Source organism: Balaenoptera musculus, chromosome 13, assembly GCF_009873245.2.
Source record: "Balaenoptera musculus isolate JJ_BM4_2016_0621 chromosome 13, mBalMus1.pri.v3, whole genome shotgun sequence".
In the NCBI taxonomy this organism is placed as follows: Eukaryota; Metazoa; Chordata; class Mammalia; order Artiodactyla; family Balaenopteridae; genus Balaenoptera; species Balaenoptera musculus.
In genome coordinates this window covers 68,503,009-68,529,267 of record NC_045797.1, presented here as the reverse complement: position 1 = coordinate 68,529,267, position 26,259 = coordinate 68,503,009, and the positions used below count along the sequence as shown (strand labels likewise).

Below are 26,259 nucleotides of genomic sequence, written 5' to 3'. Positions count from 1 at the left end.
TTGCAAAGATAGTACAGAGAGTTCCTGTGTACCCCACATTATTTTGCCTATCACTAACGTCTTACATTACTATGATACATTTGTACAATTAATGAACCAATATTGATTCATCATTATTAACTAAAGTCCACACTTTATTCAGATTTCCTTTGTTTTCTCCTAATGTCCTTTTTCTGTCTAGGATCCCATCCAAGATACCACATTACATTTAGTTCTTTTGTCTGTTTAGGTTCCTGTAGTTGTGACAGTTTCTAAGACTTTCCTTGTTTATGATGACCTTGACAGTTTTGTGGTGTACTGGCAAGGTATTTTATAGAATGTCTCTCAACTGGGATTTGCCTAATATTTTTCTCATGGTTAGACTGCGGTTATGGGCTTTTGGTAGGAGGACCTCAGAGGTAATGTGCCATTTTCATCACATCATATCTAGGGTGCATACTATCAATATGACTTATCACTGTTGATATTATCCTTAATTACTTGGCTTGAGAGAGTGTTTGTCAGTTCTTTACTGTAAAGTTACTCTTTTCTCCTCCTTTCCATACTGTCCTCCCTAGAAGGGAGTAACTGTGTGCAGGCCACACTTAAGGATTGGGAGGTATGATATACCTCTTTAATGGCAGAATATCTACATAATTTATTTGGAATTCTTCTGCATGGGAGATTTGTGTGTTCTCCCACATCACTTATTTATATCAGTATGGACTTATTTATTTTATACTTTGGGTTACAATCCAATACTACATTATTTATTTTGCTGCTGAAATTGTTCCAGCTTTGGCCACTGGAAGCTATTCAGTTGGCTCCTGTATCCTTTTGACATGCCCCCATTATTATAGGTTTGTTTGTTGGATCACTTTCTTACTTTATAGCATGACAAGATGTTGAGGCCCATCTTATCTCTTTCCTGCTCTTGTCTTAGAATCAGCCATTTCCCCAAGAAGCCCTAGTTCTTTTAATTTTATTGGAGAAAGGTATTAGAAACCAAGATCTGAGTGCTAAGTGTGCTTGTTGCTACTGGGGTGTCATTCCTTTTGGGTCCTCTGAGCTAACAGAGCAAGGAAACACACATATCTATAAATGTTTGTATATATTAACCATTTGTATCTATATTAAGTGAAACATGATTTTATACTGATGTCTCCAACTCTAATCCACAACCACGTGGATCATTCTAGTCTCTGGAAAGGGATGTTTTAACATATCGTTTGTGTGTCCTGATCTCTGCTCTATTGTAATACTATTTCCAGCTGCTTATTTGTTAGTTAATTCCTTCTACAAGCATGTATTGAATCTGTACTATATTTAAGCCTTTGTACTAGGTGTTAGGAATACAAAGATGAGTGATTGATGTAGTTACGCTTTCTTCAGTACATGTTTATCAAATACCTGTGTGTCAGCCCCTGTGCTCCATGCTCATAGTTCAATAATAGAGAAAATGTGGCTGCAGATAATTATGATATAAGGTAAAAAAGAAAGGTAATAACAAAATTCAGATGGAGAAATGCTTCAAGAAGGGAAATCACACAATGAATTGTATCAATTAGAACCTGGTAGCATTCAAGTGCCAGAAAATGTCACCTAACTGGCTTAAGTAAAAAGAGGATTTATTGGTCCACATAACAGAAAAGACCAGGGATAAAGCTAGCTTGGGGCATGACTGGTTTTAGGATCAAACAGTGGCATCAGGGCTTTGCTCTGCCTCCTGCTTTGCTGACATTGTTCTCACACCCTTCATAGCATCTCCTAATACCTCTAGGTCAACATCACAATACCAGAAGAAGAGCAAATCTGACATCATGACCAGAAGTCTTAGAATTGAGACTTGTTAGTCTTTTTTTTGTTTTGTTTTTGTTAGTCTTGATTAACCTCACTTGGGTCATCATATCCATGAACATTGTTGCCTGGGGGATAGAAGGTGATGGTCAGCCTAGCTTTGTACATGTGCTCCATTCCTTTCACAGGTGTTGGTTTTATGATTATTAATTGAGCTATACATTTTTGTTTTGTGATGTTGTCTAAATATTTGTTATATTTTACAATAAAACATTAAAAAAATAATTGAATACATTCAGCATTCAAAAATTAACATAATTGCTCAGATTCAGGAAGTCCAGTTAATCCTAAGAAGGTAGTATAAAGAAAAGCACTTCTAGATACATCATGGCAAAATTACAGAAAACCAGACAATAAGAAAAATCTAAAAATAGCCAGAGAAAACAAAAGAGCAACTGTTAGACTGTTAGTTGACTTCTTATGGCAACATGGAAGATAGAAGACAGTTTAATGATATCTTTAATGTGATGAAAGAAAACCACAACCATTTAAAATTTGTATCTAGCAAAAATATTCTTCAAGAATTTAAGTAAAATAATGACATTTTTAGGTAACAAAAGCAGAGTTCATCATCAGCAAACCTTTACTAATTCTTCAGGGAGAAGAAAAGATTTCAGTTGGAAGATTAGAGATGCAGAAAGGAATGAAGAACAACAAAATCAGTGAAGGGAGATAGCAGTAAAGAGGGGATAAAATTATAAATCATCCAGAAGGTATTTCAACTACACCTATCTTATACATTTTGGTGGATGTTAGCACTTATGTTCCCAATAAAATTTATGTAGGCAAATATTAAAATTAAGTGACTTTTTCTTGGCGTTTACTTGGGAGTGGGGATGTGGGTGTCTATAGGGTGAGGAAAAAAATAGCATTAAAGCTTGGCTTTACACGTGGTCAACTTAATATTGACCATGTCTGCTATCCGTCCTTCTACTCTTCTGTTCTTGTATTGCTTTGTGTAATACTGTGATTCTTTCGTGGGGACCACTGGAAATATACTGAGCCTCCTATCTCCTGAAGATTCTAATTCAGGTATTTAGTCTAGGTTAGAGCCTGGGCACCAGTGGTTTTATTATTATTTTTAAAAATAAATTTATTTATTTATTTTTGGCTGTGTTGGGTCTTCATTGCTGTGCGCGGGCTTTCTCTAGTTGCAGCAAGTGGGGTCTACTCTTTGTTGTGGTGCGCAGGCTTCTCATTGCAGTGGCTTCTCTTGTTGCAGAGCACGGGCTCTAGGTGCACAGGCTTCAGTAGTTGTGGCTCGCAGGCTCAGTAGTTGTGGCGCATGGGCTTAGTTGCTCTCTTCGTTGCAGTGTGCAGGCTTCTCATCGTGGTGGCTTCTCACGTTGTGGAGCACGGGCTCTAGGTGCACAGGCTTCAGTAGTTGTGGCTCGCAGGCTCAGTAGTTGTGGCTCGCGGGCTCTCAAGCGCAGGCTCAGTAGTTGTGGCACACGGGTTTAGTTGCTTCGGGACATGTGGGATCTTCCTGGACCAGGGCTCGAACCTGTGTCCCCTGCAGTGGCAGGTGGATTCTTAACCACTATGCCACCAGGGAAGCCCCACCAGTGGTTTTAGAAAGCCAATTCTAGTGTACAACCAGGGCTGAGACCTAAGGGTACTGAAAACAAATATGGTTGAGATAGACCTGAATTCTAGTTTTAGCTCTGTTGATTACTGTGTGGTTTATGCTGGCCAAGGTACATAGCATCTATACATTTATTTATTTATTAATAAAACTGCTAATATTAGTACCTCTATCTCACAAGGCTGTTGTGAAGAATAAAGAAAGTAACATTTGAATGGAAAAACGGAAATAAAGCTAGAGATGTAGAAGCCAAAATGACCAAGGGCAATGTATAATCTTAGCTATAGAAGGTTTAGCAGATGTTTGTATTTTCTGAGAAGTCCTCTGGTTTCCCTTTATAACTCAAAGCAATTTATTCTGATCTTTGAGTTTGCATTTCAACTCATATAGAAGTGAGGTTTTGTACTTATTGAAAGTCTTTAGGGTTGGGATTATTTTGCTATACTTGGATTATCTACAGGGATGGAAACGTTAAAAAGGAAAAGAATATTATAAAATTTGAAACTGATTCTAATGTATGCTTTCCCCAACATTTTTTAAAAGCAAAAAAAAAAAAACAAACCCTTAGCCATTTAAAACAGTTTTTCAGATAAATTATCTGTATCCGGCTGAGAATTTTATGCCAAACTGCGGCCCCCACACAAGCTTTGGAGAGCCAAGATAGTTAAACCTGCAAAGTAAAGTGCCAGCTCAACCCTTACAATGGTCTGATGTAATCACTTAACCAGAGAATGGTTTGTAGCCTTGAATTGACAATGACTCAGTAGACCCTGTATACATTTTTAAAATGTTTTTAAGTTGTTGGGATTATGAAAATACCATAGAAGCACAATATTATTATAAGCAAAACATTCAGCATATTTAATGCAGTTTCTTGAATATGTTTCAAGAACATTTGTGAAGAAGCCAGATTGAAAAGTAAGAAGTCTGGATTATAGATTTTTAAAAGAAGGACAGCTAATTACTTACAGTATCTAAAATATAGTGTACCAGAAATGATCAGTCACATTTTTAAATCAAAGGAGTCCTTTAGAAGATTTGAAAAAATTAATTGGTAAGAATAGTAATTAATATAACAATTGTAGATAATTTGTATGTTTAAAGGTACATTTTAAAAGGATTTATTTCTTTTATTACTCTGGAGATGTTTGCAAGGTTAACATGAACTTTTAGCACAGTCAGCTTCTACGGGAATTATTTTAAAAATGTAAAATTTGTCTCAATGAAACTCGATTTAATTTAAAAATTAGGTTATTATATTAAAAGTGTAAGTTAACCATTTGTTTTACTTTCAACCCCTACCTAGGTAATACTACTAAACCCAAATTCACTAAATCCATCCACATTAAATTTAAAAGCATTTTAGGGTCAGGAAAAGATGAAATAACTGTTTCCAACATTTGAGTTTGTGTGTTTGTTTTGATATATGAATAGAACTGACTAGAAATAATTTTGGTATTAGTTATAGACTTATGTTATAAATGTATCTTTTGTAACTCATAGTGAATAAATCATAGGCACCCTTAATTATATTTTTACCAAATCAGAAAATCCGTATTAGTAATTATCAAACTTTTAAGACTAAAAATAAACAGCTGAAATCCTCTCCATGAACCTAATGACTTCCACTTCCTGAAGAGAGCCTAGGAGCCATTTCTCAGTTTTTTTGTTAGTACTTTTTTGTACCTTTTTATTTATAACTATTAAAATTGTGATCTAAATTTTTGTGCTATTCTGCAACATGCCCTGTGAGAATTTTTTTCCTAAGAAAATAATGCAGTGTAAGACGTTAATAACATTTAAGATAAAGGATAAATGGAGATTTTGAAAACTGAGAAACTCTTTTAGCTAGATTAAAAAATTACGATTAGTTTAATGATACAGCTTTTTTAACTTTTAGCATAAATTTAACTAGCGATTTTTAGAAATCAAAGCAAAATCTTAGATATAATTTTTAGAAATAAAAGCAAAACAAAATTCTTTATAACTATAGAATTGCCTCATTTTAAAAAAACTTTGTATTATGGAAAATTTCAAACATATACAAAAGTAGAAAGTATTATATAGTGAATCCTCATGTGTCTGTCACCCATAATAATTGTCAGCTAATAATCAATCTTGTTTTATCTGTACCTTCATCCACTTACTCCCTAGCATACTATTATTTTTTTTAACATCTTTATTGGAGTATAATTGCTTTACAATGGTGTGTTAGTTTCTGCTGTATAACAAAGTGAATCAGCTATACAGATACATTTATCCCCATTTCTCCTCCCTCTTGCATCTCCCTCCCACCCTCCCTATCCTACCCCTCTAGGTGGACAAATCCTGTACATTTTGTCATTTCATCTGTGAATATTTTGGTATGTTACTAAAAAAGATAAGGAATCTTTTAAAAAGCATAACCAAAATACCATTATCTTGTCTAAAAAAATTAACAGTAATTCTGTAGCATCGTGAAATAACCAGTGTTTAAATTTCAAATTGTCTGAATCAAAATCTATGCATTATGATTATGTCTTTTAAATATCTTTTTTTTTTTTTTTAATAAATTTATTTATTTATTTATTTATTTTTGATTGTGTTGGTTCTTCATTTCTGTGCGAGGGCTTTCTCCAGTTGTGGAGAGCGGGGGCCACTCTTCATCGCGGTGCGCGGGCCTCTCACTATCGCGGCCTCTCGTTGCGGAGCCCAGGCTCCAGACGCGCAGGCTCAGTAGTTGTGGCGCACGGGCTTAGTTGCTCCGCGGCATGTGGGATCCTCCCAGACCAGGGCTCGAACCCGTGTCCCTTGCATCGGTAGGCAGACTCTCAACCACTGCGCCACCAGGGAAGCCCCTTAAATATCTTTTAACTTGTAAGTTTTCTCTTTTTTCCCCTATTTGCAATTTATGATTGAAGAAGCAGAGATATTTGTCTTATAAAATTACCACAGACTAGATTCTGTTGATTGTATTCCCACGGCACAGTTGAACATGTTCCTCTGCATTTCCTATGAATTGGTAGGTGGAAATATGTCCCAGATTTTGTGCACCTTCAACCACCTGGTATGTAGTCACAAACCAAAAATAACCCCCACCCTCCCAAAAAAAAGAGGTTCTGAATTTTGTTGTAGGGACTACATGCTGTAATGTATACATGAGCTATAGAGGCATCTTTAGTTTTTATTTAGATAATTGTAAATAATGCATGACTGAAGATTAAAATTTACAATGACACTGGTTATAGCAAAATGAGGCAAATGTTTGTATAGTAGATAGAAAAGAACTATCAAAAGCAACAGAAGGATTATTAAGGTAAAGTATCCTGGACTCATTCATTTTAAGGATAGCCTATTCACTTAAAAACCTCTAATGATCCACTGTATATATGTACCACATCTTCTTTATCCATTCCTCTGTTGATGGACATTTAGGTTGCTTCCATGTCCTGGCTATTGTAAATAGAGCTGCAGTGAACATTGGAGTGCATGTGTCTTTTTGAATTATGGTTTTCTCTGGGTATATGCCCAGTAGTGCGATTGCTAGGTCATATGGTAGTTCTGTTTTTAGTTTTTTAAGGAACCTCCATACTCAGCCATAAAAAGGAACAAAATTGGGTCATTTGTAGAGACGTGGATGGACCTAGACAGTCATACAGAGTGAAGTAAGTCAGAAAGAGAAAAACAAATATCGTATATTAATGCATATATGTGGAATCTAGAAAAATGGTATAGATCTTATTTGCAAAGCAGAAATAGAGACACAGATGTAGAAAACAAATGTATAGATACCAAGGGGGAAGGCAGGGGTGGGAGGAATTGGGAGATTGGGATTGATACATGTACACTATTGATACTGTGTATAAAATAGATAACTAATGAGAATATACTGTATACCACAGGGAAACTCTACTTGATGCACTGTGATGACCTAAATGGGAAGGAAATCCAAAAAAGAAGGGATATATGTATGTGTATAGCTGATTCATTTTGCTGTACAGTAGAAAATAACACAACATTGTAAAGCAACTATACTCCAATAAAAATTAATTAAAAATATTCATTTTTCTCTAAAAAAAAACACCTCTAATGATATCACTGTTTTTAAATACATACTGGCAGTGTAATATGCTCTCATAAAAATGACCTTGATTCATCGGGAAAGGTGAATTATATTTAATATGGCTTATTTTTAAAGAATAACAACAACTAGAGAGTCAACAGTTTGGCACTTAAAGGATTGAAGAATTATGTATCATAGCTGTAAAATATGGTGTTATGATTAATCTGCAATTCTTGTTAATACTATATGTAAATATGTACATTTTAAAGATAGGAGTCATATATAAAAATCACAGAAATTCTGCTTTATCAATAATAACTGGGAAATAAGGTATACTGGTTAATCAAATATTCGGACTCATAAAAATTTACTGTGGAAGTTGTATATAGATCACCAATTCTTTTAAAATAATTGGTTTTTGATAAAATACCCTTTACACTAAAACTATAACATAATTTGATCTTTTTTTTTGATGATTCAGAAGCTTTTAAGGGGCTGTTTATAGCATCAGAATTATTATTAAGCTTGATTGTCATGATGTTGTAGCTGCGTAGTAGAGTTGATTAATGCAGATTTCCAAAGTTATATTAACTCCTAGAGAATTATCACTGGATTAGGAAAGCCCAAATGGGCTTTGTGACTGTGGTGTTCATAGAGAGCCAAGCAAAGAGACTTATAGGAACCAGTATGCATGGATATATGTGAGTGGCTGCAGACATAGATATATGTTTACATGTGTGCACATGTGCACATATTACTGTTAAATTTATAATGAATATTGTTAAACACATAACACATATATACCGACTTGTGACATGTGCAGCCATTACCAGTACTGAGGAAATTGCAAATTGAAGGAATTTGATCAAAATTTACCAAGAGGAAATTGGCTCTGAAGCATAATGATTTTGGCTGGAGAAGATAGTGATCCTGGCACAGTACACTCTCTATTTCCTTGTGAGGGCTCCAAGATGACAAGAATTAGCTACATAGAGGCAGATGCTTGGTAGTTTTCTGGAAGCACAATTATAAGGTTTATGAAAAACAGGAAGATCAACAGCTCATGCAGGTTTTTTGAACGGGGAACTGATTTAATGTGCTATTTTGTACCCCTTGGACCTTGTCTGTTGAGCCATGATAATTTGATTTTGTTTTTAATAATTTTTTAATTCTTATTTTAAGTGTGCTAGCTTTTGGAAAGATATGATATCTTAAAACGCTTTTAAGATAATATTTTTCAGACTGTCTAAACTTTTAATGATTGATGACTATAATTAGTCATATTGCAATATTGTATTTTCAGAATTGCTGTCCCGTTTTCCTTTGTCTACTTCTGCTCTTAACCGCGGATTAACTTGGCTCCCAAAAGCCGGTGTCTTTATTGACCCTGGAAAATTTTCGGATCCTTTAATATATTTAACTTAGTTTATGATGAATTGAATAGTAGTGATCATTCATTTGACAAATAATTTGAGTGCCCACGTTGAATAGCCTATGATGTCTAGTACATCCCTTGTGCAAAGATCAATAAGATACTGTCCCTGTTCTCAGATAGTTTATAGTCTAATAGAGGGAAGATAATATGAAAGAACTGTATCACCCAGACAGTCATTCTTCGTGAACATTAGTGGGTGCATTGAATAGGAGAATTTTCTTTTTATCTTTAATTTTCAATGCCTGAGGAACTTTAGCCATTCGTTTTGCATTTTGCTTATGTGACGCCAATAAACACCTTATGTATCTACCATAAGTGAAAGAAGCAAGGAAGGAACTAAAAAATATCTTGGTAAATTCCCTGAAGTCTTAATTCAGGTGTTGCAAACTCAGATGCCTAAAGGAGCCAGCAGGTAATACAAATGAGTGAAAAAGATCAGTGTATATAGCACAGTGTATAGCAGGTCACAATCACCACAATTGGTGGTGATTGTGACCTGCTGAAGTGTGTATGTTTTGTCTAAAGATTTTCAAAAAAAATTTTGTGTGGGTCAGAGAAAGCATGTCTGCAGGCTGAGGCTGCCAGTTTGCAACCCCTCTGTAATTCCTTAATATAAATGGAACCATCATAAAAGCATTTGAGAGGAAAGATGTGATTTAAAATTAAACACAAATAAATACTCCCAATTTAAGAATGATGACACCATTTGGGAAGCTATTTGGTGTTTTTTTTCTGGGGCATAGATGACATTGGATTAGGAATGATGGGATCCCAGGAGGAGCTGCCTGGAAGATATAGATCTAGGCAGATGAGGGGATCAAGTTTAGTAGATTCTACTACTGTAGGAGAAATAGGAATTCACAAGAATGATCTTGGCTCTCCATTGTTGAAGATTTTTTTCTTTCAGGGTATGGATAGCCCTGGATTTCAGGTGTTAATTATTGTTAGAAGCAGGTCACAGGTCTGGAGACATGTTCTGTTACTTCCTGGGAAATATGCAGGGCAACTTGAATGGAAAGTTCTAGTGGATGGAGTCTTTAGCCATCATTTAAACAGTGGATCTTATGTGAAAGCCTAATGAGTTTATGTGAAATTATTTGGGTCTTTGATCACAATAAGAACATTTGTCGGAAAGATGATCAAACTTCCTGGGTTTCTACCTTGCTATCAGAATGTCTGAACATGACTCCAAAAATCACGAAACAGATTCTCTAGGGCCAAGGAGTGGGTATCACTCCAGGCTTACTGAATCAGTGTCTCAGAGTGTAAGATCTGAGAATCTGTCTTTTTGAAAGATACTTTTACAGTGATTCTGATGATAGGATGGGAACTACAGCTGTAGGTAGACAAGGTTTCATATACTTGCTGGAAGATATCAGGTTCTTTGGTCAATGAAGATTGCATATTGACAGCCCTCTGTTGAAGAATTTTTTAAAAAGTGGTGTTTATTGATAGAAAGAACCCCATTCTGTTCGATAAAAGTGTGTTGATGGTAATAGATATTGGTGGCTTAGGATGTAAGGGCATTGTTAAGGTTCTTGAGGCATTTCATTAGAGGGGTTTGTATCTGTGATTGTTTACACTAACTGAGATCCAGGGAAGATTGTTTGGGTGGTACAATTTGAAGTAGATGCTTTTGTTTAGTTGACTGTGAGGAGCACCACAGTTTTGAAACAACTGATGAGAGGAATGGCTTTGGGGGCTAGAGAGGGATGGTAAGTTTAAGGAAGTGACAATTCATGAAACCGAGTAGTCACTGTGTATTGCTAAGTTGACAAATGGTTTGAGGCTGTCACTGTGGCTGCTTTGTGGGGGCCTATTTTCACTCTCTCTGGAGAGAGAATTTGTGCAAAAGATATAAAGGTTTACTAGTGTGTGTCTCAAAGCTACACACTTCAAGCTTGGCATGGAGCCAGCATTGATAAGACACCATAGTACAGTTTGTCCATGCTGATTGTTTCACTCAAGTGGAGGAAAGGTAAAAATATCTCCTGTTTACAGGACCATGAAGCCAGTAAAGACCTCCTCTCTAAGCTCAGTGCTAATGAAGGGCTGGGCTGCGGCTTGTTGTATGCCTTCCCAAGACACGTGCCAGTAATCAAAGTGTCCTTATCTGGACTGGAACGGTTGTTTACTTTTCTCCTTTGTATCCTTCAACAGGACTATTGGCTTTTTCAGAAGTCTCGCTTTATTACCCACTGAATCAATTACCTTACTGGTGTTTGAAAAGCTCTGGGATGGGGAACATCTCAGATACCTATTTCAGATCCATTTTAACTAAAAGTGTATTGAATGAGTTGTAATATTAATATATAGGACTGGACTCTTCCTTCCTTCCTCCCTCCCTCCCTCCCTTCCTTCCTTTTTTTTTTTTTTTTAAAGTATTTATTTATTTATTTTTGGCTGTGTTGGGTCTTCGTTTCTGTGCGAGGGCCCCCTCCAGCTGCGGCAAGCGGGGGCCACTCCTCATCGCAGTGCGCGGGCCTCTCACCATCGCGGCCCCTCCTGCTGCGGAGCACAGGCTCCAGACACGCAGGCTCAGCAATTGTGGCTCACGGGCCCACCCGCTCGCGGCATGTGGGGTCTTCCCAGACCAGGGCCCGAACCCGCGTCCCCCGCACCGGCAGGCAGACCCTCAACCACTGCGCCACCAGGGAAGCCCCCTTCCTTCCTTTTAATTTACTTTTTCCTTAAGAGAGATGATTTTAATCATTGTTGGGTTAGTGGAAATAGCTTGATCCTCTGTGTAGATTTTCCTGCAGATAATGTAAGAAGCTGTCTAACTTTTTTCTCTAGCAGAAAACCTAAGGACCCACATCAAATCTATACTTTAGATTAAAGGGCTTTTAAATAGTTACGAGTTTATGCATGTCTCCCTCTATTCTGTGTCTTAGAGGAGGTAAAATAGTGATATGGTGTATCAGTACTCTTTTATTTCTTCTTTCTTTCTTCTCCTTCTCCTCCTTACTCTTCTTCTTCTGACAGAAAACCTGATTCAGACTGGCTTAAACAGTAGAGGGAGTTCATTGGCTTACGGAACTTAACAGACCAGAGGTGGGCTTCGGGTAAGGCTTGGTCCAGTGGCTACAATCATGTCATTTAAGGACCTGGTTTCTATTCTTCTCTGCTCTACCTTCCACTGTGTTGACTTTATTCTCAGTCTCCATATCCACCCAGCGGCTCAAGTCTCTTCCTTTGTGAATATAAAATTGTTACTCCAATTCAGACTTTGTATTCTCCTATCATGGGAGGAAGGAACACTTTTTTTAAATTATTTATTTATTTATTTATTTATTTTTGGCTGTGTTGGGTCTCCGTTTCTGTGCGAGGGCTTTCTCTAGTTGTGGCAAGCGGGGGCCACTCTTCATCGCGGTGCGCGGGCCTCTCACCATCGCGGCCTCTCTTGTTGCGGAGCACAGGCTCCAGACGCGCAGGCTCAGTAGTTGTGGCTCACGGGCCTAGTTGCTCTGCGGCATGTGGGATCTTCCCAGACCAGGGCTCGAACCCGTGTCCCCTGCATTAGCAGGCAGATTCTCAACCACTGCGCCACCAGGGAAGCCCAGGAAGGAACACTTTTATTTCTCAGATGTCTTTCGTTTTTCTCATTGGGTTTGATTGGATATGTGCACGTAGCTGAATTTCCTAGGTGCGTAGGAAATGTTGATGGGGTTAGGCAGTCAGGACCTGTGGAGCTTGAAGTGGAGGTTCTTACTCAAAACCCATGCCTGAGAATGGGGAGGGGTGGTTTCCCAAAGGACATTTGGGGTTGTGTTACCAGAAGGGAAATGGGTGTTGGAAATCAAACAATAGATGTCTACAAATGTGGGTTTAGACCAAGGACATTATATGGACCTAGGGTGAGGTAGAGTTTTTAGGGGGAAGGATAAAGACATTGAAAGCTCTTACTACCTTGTGTATTGCATTTAGCGGATGTCTTTTCCTTTAGTTCCCCTTTAGTTCCTTTAGTTTACATGGCTTTTCCTTCCTTGCTCTTATAGCTGCCTGTGGCTGGGGCAACAAGAAGAGCTTGAGGCAGCCTCCTTTTCAGTTGGAGTTTCCCCTGATCATTCACACACAGACTGTGTTACTAGGACACTGGTTGCTCTAAGCCCACTGGCCAGGAAGGCCCAGGACTGGGATTTTGGCTAAGAGGAAGAGGGTCTGGCAAATACTGCAGGCCTAGAATTAAGTCCAGGGAGCTCAGCTAAGGTGAGGAGAAGCAGTTGTACAGTGTAAATCATTGTAGCCCAGCGGCCAGGTCTAGCTAGGGAAATCACCTAGGGCAGGGGTCAGAAACCAGGGGTCAGAGCTTGCAGGTGTTTGGTTAAAAAATAACAACTTGGTTGAAGCTGTTTGTTCTCTGTCTTGTACCATACTGCTCATTCCTATAGGTCTTTTTGTGATTATCTCTGTGATTAGTTGGAAAGAAATGAGAATCTACCCTGAGGTCTGGTCCTGACTGAGGCAGAAAAAAAGTTGTCTTGATAGGGGAGAATGGATAGGACTCCTGTGATGTTGTGACTCACCTATGGCTATAATACACTCAGTGCCAACAGAGGATCACTTCAGTCATCTTTTGCCATGATTTAAATAATTTGCTCCAAGCTTAAAATCTCTGTGCAGATGGGATTCTTAATCTTCTAAATTTAAAAGACTCCTGAAGACATTTTGTAATGAAAAGTGAAACCCTAACAAAGTGTTTGCTTTAACTAAATGATTGCAGTTAATTTCTTGTAAAGAAACACAGAAGCACACTTTAACTTAAAATAAGCTCACACTGTTGTTTCTTGTAGTACAGCCAGGAAAACCAGTAACAAGCTGTTTCCTTCAAAATCACATCCCTGGATGATATTCGAGCAACCTGGACAATTTAAATGCATCCCCAGGAAAAACAATTTGAATTAAGTTGGAAATCATATTTGCTAATTTTCTTTCTGCCATTGCAATGTTGCCTTTTATTCTCAGAGTCTGAGTAGCCTTGATTGAGAAGGTGTGTGGCATCAGTGTCTCAGGTAAATAGTAACTTTCATTTCAGAGCCACAGCCAATCTTAGGTCACAGAAGGATTTTTTTGTTTGTTTGTTTGTAATTGTTGGGGTCTTGGTAAACTGGATGCATGCACAACTTAAAGGAATTTAAATTTCTTTAAAACACTTTGTTGGCCAGACAGAAGGATTTCTAATGTTTAGGGTTCATTAATCAAGTTTTAGTCTACACTGGCATTTTATCCAAAATTGAACTTAATAATATTATTTATTCGTACTTTTTTTTGAGAAACAGTAGGTGTAAAACTTGAGCATTTTGGCCCCAAATAGATTTGATTTTGTATTTGAAAGATAGCACCTTAAAGTTGTGTGGACAAAGACAACATCTTAGGGAAGAAATAGAGTGGATTTAGTTTTTATTAAATTCAGCGCTCAGTGACTTTAGTGTTTCCAGTCTTAGTTCTTTTATACACATTTTGGAAAAGATACCATTCCTATTCTCTAATTGGTTGTACTGTTAAGAGAAGAAAGGCTAGTAAAGGCTCTGGGAAGGGTACTCTTTCTTTTCAAGAATGTTTCACTTGGGGAGGTGGGTTTCAAGGTAGAAAAGAATCTGCTCTTTACTCTCTTCCTCTTAATAAACAAGGAAGGCTGGATCAAGAGATGTGGTTTGAGATTCCTTTCTTCCTCTGCTCCCTCCCACCTCCCTCCTTGCTTCCATCTCTCCACCCCCAATTCCAAAGAAAGAAACAGAACTTAGAAAATGTGCTGGGTGATCCTAGAGACCTATTTGAAGTGGTAGTTCAGCATGTCATGAGGCTGCATGCTGGTCACTTTCTTTTTAGAGGAGCTGACAGGTAATCTGTAGAGCAACTTCTGATGGACAAGAAGGGATATTACAATTTTTTGAGTTTTTTAAATGGAGCCAAAGCTATAATTTTTAGATACTTTTGTACATTTTAGATTAAAAGCATGGTTGACTGTGGAAGAAAGCAAACAAGTATGTCAGTTCCAATGAGTCTGTCACCCTAGCACAAAATTGGGATGGTAGAGAAATTCTGGTGTGATGCACCAGTAGGTCATCTCTTGGTAGATATTTGAAGATTCCCCAGAACTCCTCTGTTAATTGGAAGTTTCGCTTACCTAGCAACTGTCGGTGAGGCTGCCTACTGAATGGCATTTCAAAAAATTCAGATTTAGAATTCTTTATTTTGCTTTTTCTTCCTTATGAGCCTGTTGGTTCTATCATGAAATCATGTGGGAAAGTGATTTTTCATAAACTAAGCTATTTGTGTATTTTGATTGATTGTAAGCCAGGGAATGGACTGCTGTATTTTTTTTTTTCTGCAAGAAAATAAAAAAGACTTTTAAGAAAAGCCTAGATCACAAAAAGGTTTAAAAAAAAAGAAAAAGAAAAAAATCCCAGGAAGTTGGTTGTTGATTGAGAGGGAGGTCAGAACCTTGGAGAGCGCTAGAGAAAGCAGGGGCAGAACCACAGCAAAAGCTGCCATGACTGGCCCCAAACAGACTAGATTTTTTGGAGAAGATGGCATTTCCACTTTGCTTATTGTCAAGATATGTATGATTTAAGGAGATGAATCCCTTTTACTCCAATCATGAGCTGTATACATAGACTAATTTGGTGACTTGGGACTGTAGTCTTAAAAACTAGAGAAAATGCTTTTCTTCAGCACATCTTGAAGGTCCTCCAGGCCATTTTATAATTCTGGATTCCTCCTAGGAGGGCCTCCGGGGTCAAGATGAAGATGGTCACAAATAGGAAGGGTAAAAGAAGCATAAGATTTCAGAGAAGTATTCACTACTTATTAGACTACCCCATTTTTTCCAAAAAATAAATTTTTTTTTTCAAATGACATCTTAGGTAAAACTTCAACAAAACCCAAACCCAAACCCAAACAAACCAAACCAAACCAAACCAAAACCAAAAGCAGAATGGCAGAGGTGTCCTGGTTAAAACAGGTTAAGAGGTCGGAGTGCCTTCTACTCACATTACTTCAGTAGCAGCCACTGAACACAGGCTGCGAATTGCCACATTTTACCAGAATACATTCAGTTTACTGGTCAGACATAGTTCTTAAGTAAGTGTGAGAATTTAACTTAACTGTACTTTTAGGAATGCTTTTACTAGCCCGTATTAATCCCGGAAGTGGCCTTATATTGGTTGTCTCCTTAGCTATTCATTTGGATGTCACAGATTTGCATCTCTTTCTAATTAACTTCTGTGCTTCCAAGAAGCTACTGAGTTTTCAAGACTGTAATTAACAACAACTTCAAAGGACATGGCAATGTTCTCACATCTCAGACTCAGTCAGCTCTGCTTATAAGAATGAAGAGAATTATTAGAATATTTGAAAATAAAGCCACTGAGGATTATAAAACTACCCTAATTAAAATTTTGCCTTACCAATATTTATTTCTGTGAGTACTCTACAAATTTTATTAGAGCAGAATACAACTCCGATGTTCTTTCCCCTTCCACATGCCCCAGTTTGTTTTTAATAGTTGACTCTTCTCAAATATAAAATGCCAAAACATTAACTACAAGTTAATTATAACTATAAGGGATATGATTGGGAGTGCTGTGTTGTCTTTTTTGTTAGCTACATGACTATAAATACATGAAGGGAAGTTATATGGAAAAGGAAATAGACTTGCTCTGTATAGTCCCAAAGTTAGTTTCTCTTAATCCAACTTTCCTCTCACCCACTCCCAAATTTATGTTATGTTAACTCTACTTTAAGAAGTTAAGAAGTTGGTATATTTTAAGAAAGTATGAAAAAATGTTTAAAGTAATTTCACTTAAATTATTTCAGATGCTATATTAGAGGAGTTATAAATACTCAACCCTGTTCTAATGTATAGTGTAGACATTCATTTCTGATAATACTTGGTCCTCTTAAAAACAGATCAAATAGAAAATTTATTTTTGTTATCTTTTGTATTCTCCGGATGAAGTGACATCTTAAAAATTCATGCTGTTAAGTTACAGTTCTGTTAGAAATGTAAGATGTCAACTGGTCATTTCCTGAGACTTTCCACTCGAGGAGTGTACTACAAAAGAGTTTTGGTTGAGAGAAGAATACATTCCTACAACTGTGACTGTTACATTATAGCATATTGCATTAGCTTTCTGGAAATGTTCTGTGAGGCTTGGAACTTAGGAAACACCAGGTTCAAGGTTACTTGAAGCGTATTTATTTAGAAAGATTTATTCTCCAGAAGGCTGTGGAACTAACTTTTAGCTGATCAGAAGAGATGATTGAAGTCTCATAAAATATGTAGATGGCAAGTGGAATTTCTTAAACTTTGAGATTGAGAAGCAGGTTGAAGTGAAATGTCTGAAGTATGCTATTTTATTTAAAATTTATCTTTTTTCCATTATGGTATATGCATGTGTTTTGCATGTGCACATATACACATATACATACATATCTGTAGACACATACTCAGAAAATTTGGAAAATATAGAAAATTAGGAAGAAGGGAAAAGAAAAACTCTTCTAAACAGCTCCCAACTCTAGACATCAGTTGTTAACATTTTTTATAGTAATTTTTCTGTGGATAGATGGTTTTTGCTGTGGAGGGTTGGAGGGGTAGGGGTAGTCAAAAGTTGTGATCATAATGTATATATAGTTTTATATCTGTCTTCATTTAATATTTTAATGAAAGTATTTCCTATGCTGTTACATAGTATTTGTGAACATATTGGCTGCATATTATTCCTTTGAATGACTATAACAGTTTTTCAACTGTTTCTTATTATCAGGCTTTTTAGGTTATTTGCAATTTGCAATTTTATGATATTATAAATGACTCAAAGTATATTTTTTGTCTATGAAGATTTTTCCCCCTTATTTTTGTTGTTTTCTTAGATAGATTCCCAGAAATAGGATTTCTAAGGGTATTGAGATTTTGAGAATGAACATTTTTAAGACTCTTGATAAATAGGATTTCTAGGGGTAATTGAGGTTTTGAGAATGAACATATTTAAGATTCCTTTTTTTTTTTTTAGTTGGAGTAAGTTGCTTTGCAATCTTATGTTAGTTTCTGCTGTACAATGAAGTGAATCAGCTATATGTATACACCTATCCCCTCCCTCTTGGGCCTCCCCTGACCCCATCCCACCCATTTAGGTCATCACAGAGCACTGAGCTGAGCTCTCTGTGCTATACAGCAGGTTCCCATTAGTTATCAATTTTACACATGGTAGTGTGCATATATATATATATATATATATATATATGGGAAAAAAAATCTTCCTAAAAAAATCATATATATAAAATGCTTGTACCAGTCTGTGCTCTCATGTGTAAAGTGTCTGTTAAACTACATCCTCACCAGCATTAGTTATTTGTTTACAGAAAGAACTTGGCTAATTTAAGATGTAAATTTTGTTTCTAATAATTATTGCTTGATTTTCTTCTCTTGTGGGGAATGCTGGGTGAGGGGCAGGCCAAATTAGTAAGTCCCAGGGGAACAAGAAACAACCTGTGGGACTGAGGCCCTGTCTTGGAGTAAAAGTCAGGCTAATGAGTTCAAACTAAGACCTGATCCAAGGGAGCCAGTTGAACCATGGGAAGCAGGTCATGGAGCTTCAAAGAGGAGAGGAGGAAGCTCCGAGTGAGCACAGCCAGAGGTCAGATGTAGGAACACCCAAGAAGGGCCAAACGTTGGTACTTTACGAGGTCCCAGTGTGGCTCCTTCTGGGGGATAAGAGTAGTCTTCTTGGAGCGTGGCGGGGGGGGATCTGATAGTATAGGTTGGGAGGGAGACTTACCTTTATTCTTTACACTCTTTTATGCTATTGGAAAAACATGCTATTACTTTTACCATGTATATATTACTATTTCAATGAAATATTAGTTTATGAAAAAGAAGAAATCAGGAAAATCACATTTCTTTGCTTATTAATAAGGTTACATACTTTTCATATATTGTTTTTTAACTTTTTATTGAGATGTAATTGACATATAATATTGTATTAGTTTTAGGTGTACAACATTTTGATTTGATACGTATATGAATAACGAAATGAGTACCACAATAAATTTAACTTTCATCACCACACATAGTTACAGATTTCTTTTTCTTGTGATGAGAACTTTTAAGATTTACTATCTTAGCAACTTTCAATTTTACATGGTAAATTAACTGACTGTAAAAGAAATGTTCTTTCTAAATCCTTCTGCTGTCTTAACTCTTGGAGTAGTATAGGTAGAAGGCCTACTTAGTGCTATATAGTACAGTATTGTATGTTGTATACATGCTAGAGAGTTGTGTGAAATTTTATAGTAAGAAGTTTCAGACAATTTTAAAGAAGTATTTCTAATTTATACCTGTACTTTATCCTTTTATTAATTGAAAATTTTTATTATAAGCTTTATTTTTTAAAAGAAAAATTTTTTCCCTTAGAAGATTTTTTTCCCCTTCATTATTAGGCAGTGATGGTCCCAGGGCTCATTTGCTAATTTGCTTATTTCCCTTCTTCATCTCCCCAGCGCTGTGAACCTAGTACATTGTTTCCCAGCTTTTTTCATATATTGGTGTCATTGTGAATGAATTTGCTTCAGTATGGCTGAGAAGCCTTGTTTTGAATAAGTGAGATGTGATTTGCGGGTGAAGTGAGTTAGGCGTCTGAAAAAGTTATCCTTCGCTATGTTTCTCACATAAGGAAGCTCACATAAGGAGCTGAGGATTGGTTGTGCCTTTTCAAGCCTGCGGGGCCATTGATCTGGGAGGATAATGTGCGTGGTGGAGTGTATTGATGACAGAGATGTGGGAAGGTTCAGGGTCACATGAACAGGAACATCCCTCAAGTCAGGCAGCCTGGACAGGGAACCAAAGTGAGGAATCAAGAATTATTGCTAGGTGGGAGACAGGTTGTGACTACAAAGAGGCAGATGCCAATTCTTTGGTTAGAAACGGATATTTTAAGTGACCTGAATGGGGGAAGGTTGTCAGGTTTACATTCTACACTCTCAGTTCTACACTTGAGTATCCTCAGAGTTATTCAGCCTCTCTAGTTAACCAGTCTTGGAAAAAGCACTGCTGTGATACCTTCCCTGAACTGCTTCATAGGTGTCTGGTGAGAATGAATAAAGTTTCATAATAGTAGTTACTTCTTTTGCTTTTGTCTCTTTTATTGTATTATATCACTTTCTCCTAATGCATTTTCATTACTCTTTTCTATGTTAGTATATTATGTGTCCTATGCCTATTCTTCTTGACCATCCACATTTCAGATTTCCTCTTTCATGTATTACCAAAAATTAGCAGAATAAGAACTTGGTGCATAGAGAGAGAAACTTATGTTTCTTTTTTTCATAAAGAGGCCTCTTAATTTATGCTCTGTCACGCTTTCCTTGAGGAAGCTTTGGGTATTTGTCTCTATCTCCTACTCAAGAGAGTGGAAAACCCCAATGTCCTGCATTGTTAGACTTGTTTTTAAAATATGCTTTAGTCTTAGGAAGTGACCAAAAAAATCTTGTATATCTTCAGGGTTCTCGCCTTTGAGGCCAAGTAGTTCAAAGCACAAATTACTTAATGTGTAAAAGTGGTCAAGTAGCAGTAGTAGAGGAATTTTTATCACTGTGAGCGTGTCTCTGCTTCCCTTGATGGGAATGTTTTTCAGCTAAATCATTTCCCAGTGAAGTCTTCATTGAATGGCCAAAGAGGTCAAATGCATTTCCATGTATTGGGAGGTTGTATTTAATGGAAAGGGACTGCTTGGCATGTCTTTACTATGCATTTAACAATTAGATTGAATCACTTGAAATGAATTCAAATTGGTAAGAGGTGTTTGCCAGCTTATATGCTTTCATAATTAAAAAAAAATTTGTGGATGTAAGCTTGTAACTTGCCAAATAGCTAAAGAGAAATGATAGAATTAAGAGTTTAAATTGAGGCAACTAAAGCTTTTTCTTTTTGTACTGGAACAAGGACTTGAAAGGAATACTTGACCAGGAAATGGAAGATTGTGTATTTTTCCTATTTATCAGTGTTTAATGATGATCTCTGAAGGAAATGCATAGCCAGCTATATAATGATCACTTTAAGTTCTATACTGTGTTGTTATATCCTTCTGCGGTCTTGAGTAGCCCCAAAGGACCTCAGGCTCTTGAGGTCCAGAGGTTTGCCTGTGAGGACTTTGTACTCTTTCTGTCAAATCGCTTCATAGCAAGGGCCCTCTGTCCTTCAGTGTAGCATGCTGAAGCTCTTACTTTTTCCTCTGTTCATCAAGTCTTCATTTGGATATCCCTTAAGACCTAGCTTTCCTCTAAGTTTAGTGGTGTCTCCATTGTCATTTAGTCCCTAAATCAACCCACGCAGTGGAGCAAAATAATTACCATCCTTTTAAAGGATGCATTTCTTTACCTTTTGTTTATTTCTTTTGATAGAAGACTTTTCTGGTGAGATTGGTCATGATATTAATGAATGTGGTTTTTTAAAATTATATACATGAAATATGTCAACATTTGGAAGATCTGTATAACTCAGTGAGTCAGTATTTTCTAAATGATCAATGCATGATACAAAGTCATACATGAGTAAAAGCTTCATTTAAAGTGTAGGATAGACAAATGGAATTTAGGGTAAGAGTATGAAGTGTTTATTAATATAGTTTTATCCTACTGTATAACACAGGGAACTATATTCAATATCCTGTAATAAACCATAATGGAAAAGAAAAAAAAGTAGTTTTAGATTCCACATTGCAACTAACCTTTAAGAAACTGCCACTTGTTGAGTTTTGGTGTAGTATCAAAGAAGAAGATCCAGAATTATTTGAAAAGGCTATTAAAATACTCCTCTTTTTTCAAAGTACATATTTGAATGAGGTTGGATTTTCTTCATATACTTCAGCCAAAACAACATATTGCAACACTGAATGTAAAAGCACCTATGAGAATCCAGCTCTTTAATTAAACCAGACATTAAAGAGATTTGCAAGAATATGAAACAATGCCATGCGTCTCATGAGTTTTGGGGAAAATACAGTTTTTTCATTAAAAAATGTTTTTATGTTAACATGTAATAAGATTGTTATTTTAAAATGAATTAATAAATATTAAAAAAATTTCTCAGTTTTCATTTTTAATATAGTAAATTTAACCCATATAATTCATATATATAGAAGCTCCTTGGGGTCCTCAATACTTGTTAAGAGTATAAAAGGTTCCTGAGACCAAAATGTGTAAGAACCTCTGCTGTGGTGCTTAAGCAGGGACTTGGAGTCAAATTGCTTAAGTTTGAAACCTAGTTTTATTGTTTAATAGCTCTGTGACCTTGGATGAGATACCAAACTACTTTTGGCCTCAGTTTCCTCACCTATAAAATGGTATAATAATATAACATAGGTTGTCATAAGGATTAACTTGAATATACGAAAAGTTCTTAGAACTTCTATAGTACTCAGCAAGCTATATAATTACTACCTGTTAAACATTTGTAATGTATTGCTGTTTTCCTTTATAGGTGCTAAATTTCTAGATTTCTAGAGATTGGGTGTTTTTGGGTATTGACCTGGTCTGTTATCAGTAAAGTCCCTGATATCCTTAACTTCTCTACCCCTTTTTCTTCTAAGTCAGTGGTTCTCAACCTTTGCTGCATGTTGAATCACCTGGGGAGCTTTAGAAAACAAACAAACAAACCTCATTACCCAAGACGTACTCCAGATTAACTCAGTTAAACCGGAGTCTGGAGGTGGGAGTAGGGCCCAAGCATTAGTATTTCTAGGTGATTCCAGTTTGAAGATTGATGACCACCACTCTAAAGCCTGAGTATTCAGACCCTCTACCCTGAGATTCTGTCTTTCCCCGCATGTTCTCAAGCAAATTGTAGCTGATTTCTCTCTCACCTCTTGTATCACTGTACTTGGAGGGGAGGTAGGTGTTCCTGCTCCTCAGTGCTGCTGGCAAGGAAAGGTCATTCCCTTTTCCCGGGCCCCACCCCCAGCCTTGAAACTCAGGCCCTCAGGCAGTGGGACCCACCACCCCCTCCTTGTTGTTATCTAGAGGCATTCTTTGAAGATTTTAGCACATGGCTCACTGTTATTTTCTCAGCACTATTGCTCTTGCCGTGATTCCAGGTGATTTAATATTCATACAAATGCTCCTCCCAACATGCAGGCCTCTCAGTCCCTGACTTCCTTTCCTCTCGTGGTCTCGTCCTTCCTTCACGTCCTCAGCCAGGCACATGCTCAGCCAGGCCTCATCAGTACCGCTATAGATCACCTCCATCGTCTCAGTTGCAAACATCCCATTCTCTGACCATGCCTCGTGTCTTTCCGATTTCCTCTTTTTAGCATCTCAACTCCAACAATTCTTCCAGCTCACCAGGACCTTGGGTCCTACCACCTTTTCACTAACTCTCACTTCCCTTATGAACTTACTTTGCTTTTTCCTGGCTTAACGTCAGTGGTCCATAATTATGATCATTCTTTTGCAAACCCTCTAAGATCTCTTGCCCCTCTTTCTTTCTTTTGTACTTACCTGGCAAAATCCCAACCTTTGTTAAATCCAGATTCCTCCCACTCCACATTGCACCCAGGCAAGGGAATTTATGCTGTTGGTTTCACTTAAAAATCATACCTCAAGCTCAGTGGGGCTTTTGGTGCTAATTGGAACGCCTCCTCCATTTCCCCAGTCCATTTATTCCTCCCCCATTTCCCCAGTTCATTTATTGTTTATTGTTCTAAATGACTATTTCACACCTTCTTCTCAAACTTCCCATATCCCCTCCTTCTTCCTCACTCTCAGCTGATCACCTTATTTCAAGGAGAAAACGTAAGCTCCCAGTAGAGAACCGCCACAAGCTCTTATCAGCACTTAGGACAGCCTGCCTGCATCTGTACTCCTAAGCTGGCCTCTTCTCCTGTACCTACGGATGGACTCCCTGTGCTCATTGCTAGGGCAACCCTCTTGGAGATCCCATCCCTACCTCCCTAATCGTCATCTTCTCTGGTGGAATCTTGCTCCACCTCCCTTTACATCAGCACGTTCCCCCCTCTATGGGGATATTCCATCAAGCTGTAAACATCTGAGCACAACTTTTTCTTGACCCCACTTCTGCCTCTGGTTACCAGTTTGAATTGTCTGTATTAGCTGTCTGCAGTTTCTTTCTACTCATCCTATCTTTAAACTTCCACAGTCAAGCTTCTATTTCACCAAAGTAGCACTTGCTGAGCACACTATTGACCTGTGTCAATAGACCCAGCAGTCAATTGCCAAGCCTCATGTTACTCTCAACACCATTTGACCCAGCTGATCACTTCTCTTTTGAAGCCCTTCCTTCATCACTTTTCAGGGATGCATGCTTTATTTTTCTCGGTAGCATTTATTACCATCTGATATTGTTTATTATTTATTTTGGCCCACAAGAATGTAAGCTCCTTTAGCAAGGACTTGGCTTGTTCCTGTCACTGCCTAGAACAGTGGCTGATACAGAATAGGTACTTGATAAGTATTTGTTGAATGAATGAGAGCTTAACAGCTACTATATACTTACCACATCTTTCCCAGCTCCTTTCCTGGTCATAAGCTATCAGAGACATTCCCTTCCTCTTTTTCTTTGAACTTTGCATTTCCTAATTGTATTTTCCCTCATCTCTACTCCATTCCTATCTTTTTCAGGCTGAACCACCACCATTGTGCTTATATTTCTGTGGGGTGCTAATGTTTACAGAGCATTTGTTTATGTCTGGTATTACAGATGCAGATGGTCTGTGGATCTGAGTTGAATGACATTAGCTTTTAATGCTGAATTTAGGTGCAGAGGGAAATAAATTAAAATTATGAAAGACTATGAAGCAAATTCAGTCTTCCAGGGCTACAATTATGGTCTTCTAGGATGTTTAGGTTTCTTGTTTTGTTACTACCCTACTTTACACTTTATATTTCTGCCTACCCGCGGTGGAATTCTCCTTGATTTTCTGCAAGAATTTTTAGAAGGCAGGAAAAATCACCAAGCTCAAAAGACCCTTCTAACTTCAGCTCTGAGTTTATCATAAATTAAGAGTAGTCTGTTTCCCTGTTAGACTGTTGGTGGGAATGTAAATTGGTTCAGCCACTATGGAAAACAGTATGGAGGTTCCTTAAAAAAACTAAAAATAGAGTTGCCATATGATTCAGCAATCCCACACCTGGGCATATATCCAGAGAAAACTCTAATTTGAAAAGATAAATGCACCCCAGTGTTCATAGCAGCACTATTTACAATAGCCAAGACATGGAAGCAGCCTAAGTGTCCGTTGGCAGATGAATGGCTAAAGAAGATGTGGTACATGTATACAATGGAATACTACTCAGCCATAAAGAAGAATGAAATAATGCCATTTGCAGCTACATGAATGGACTTAGAGATTATCATACTAAGTGAAGTAAATCAGAAAGAGAAAGACAAATACCATGTGATATCACTTACATGTGGAATCTAAAATATGATACAAAGAAACTTGTTTACAAAACAGAAACAGACTCACAAACATAGAAAACAAACTTCTGGTTAACAAAGGGAGAAGGGGGTGGGGGAGGGATAAATTAGAAGTTTGGGATTAGCAGGTATATTATATATATATATATATATTATATATATCTAAAATAGATAAACAACAATCCTACTGTATAGCACAGGGAACTACATTCAACATCCTGTAATAAACCATATGGAAAAGAATATGAAAAGATTATATATACATATATGTTTAGCTGAATTACTTTGCTGTACAGCAGAAACTAACACAACATTGTAAATCAACTATACTTCAATAAAAAAAAGAGTAGTCTGTTTCTCTTAGATTTTCATTATTCTTTTTCTCTATATTGATGTGCTAATATGATACTGGATTTGTGTGAAAATGCATTTGTTACTGGTCTTTTATTTTTGGCTCCTGCAGAACCTTGCCTCCTGGAATCCATCAAATCCTGAATGTCTCTTACTTGTGGTGAAGGAACTTGTGCAACAATATCACCAATTTCAATGCAGCCGCCTCCGTGAGAGTTCCCGCCTCATGTTTGAATACCAGACGTTACTGGAAGATCCGCAGTATGGAGAGAACATGGAAATTTATGCCGGGAAAAAAAACAACTGGGTAAGGTTTTTTGAGAATGGGAGAAAAAAGGTCACTTTATCTGCAATAGAATAAAATAATCAATTCAGACATGCATTTATAATAAATCCTGGCCATTTCCTTAGATAAACATGATTTAGGTTGCCCGTGTACTTTCTCAGTCTCACATCCGCAGCCCCTGACTTCTGAATATCTGCGGCTGCAGATGTGAGACTCCAAATTTTACAAACTTCCCAGGCGGTATCTTTGAGAAACCAGATAAACATTAATGTCTTTTCAAAACTCTGAA

General features: G+C 37.3%; 1 protein-coding gene across 2 annotated transcripts in view; it reads left to right on the top strand.

Moving 5' to 3' along the window:
* The window catches only part of BABAM2 (BRISC and BRCA1 A complex member 2), a 431,982-nt gene that overhangs the window by 105,444 nt on the left and 300,279 nt on the right, over window positions 1-26,259 (top strand). For both annotated transcript variants that reach the window (XM_036873975.1, XM_036873977.1), the window contains exon 5: window positions 25,797-25,991. In XM_036873975.1, coding sequence (XP_036729870.1) covers window positions 25,797-25,991 — 195 coding nt within the window. The remainder of the gene's footprint in view (window positions 1-25,796; window positions 25,992-26,259) is intronic.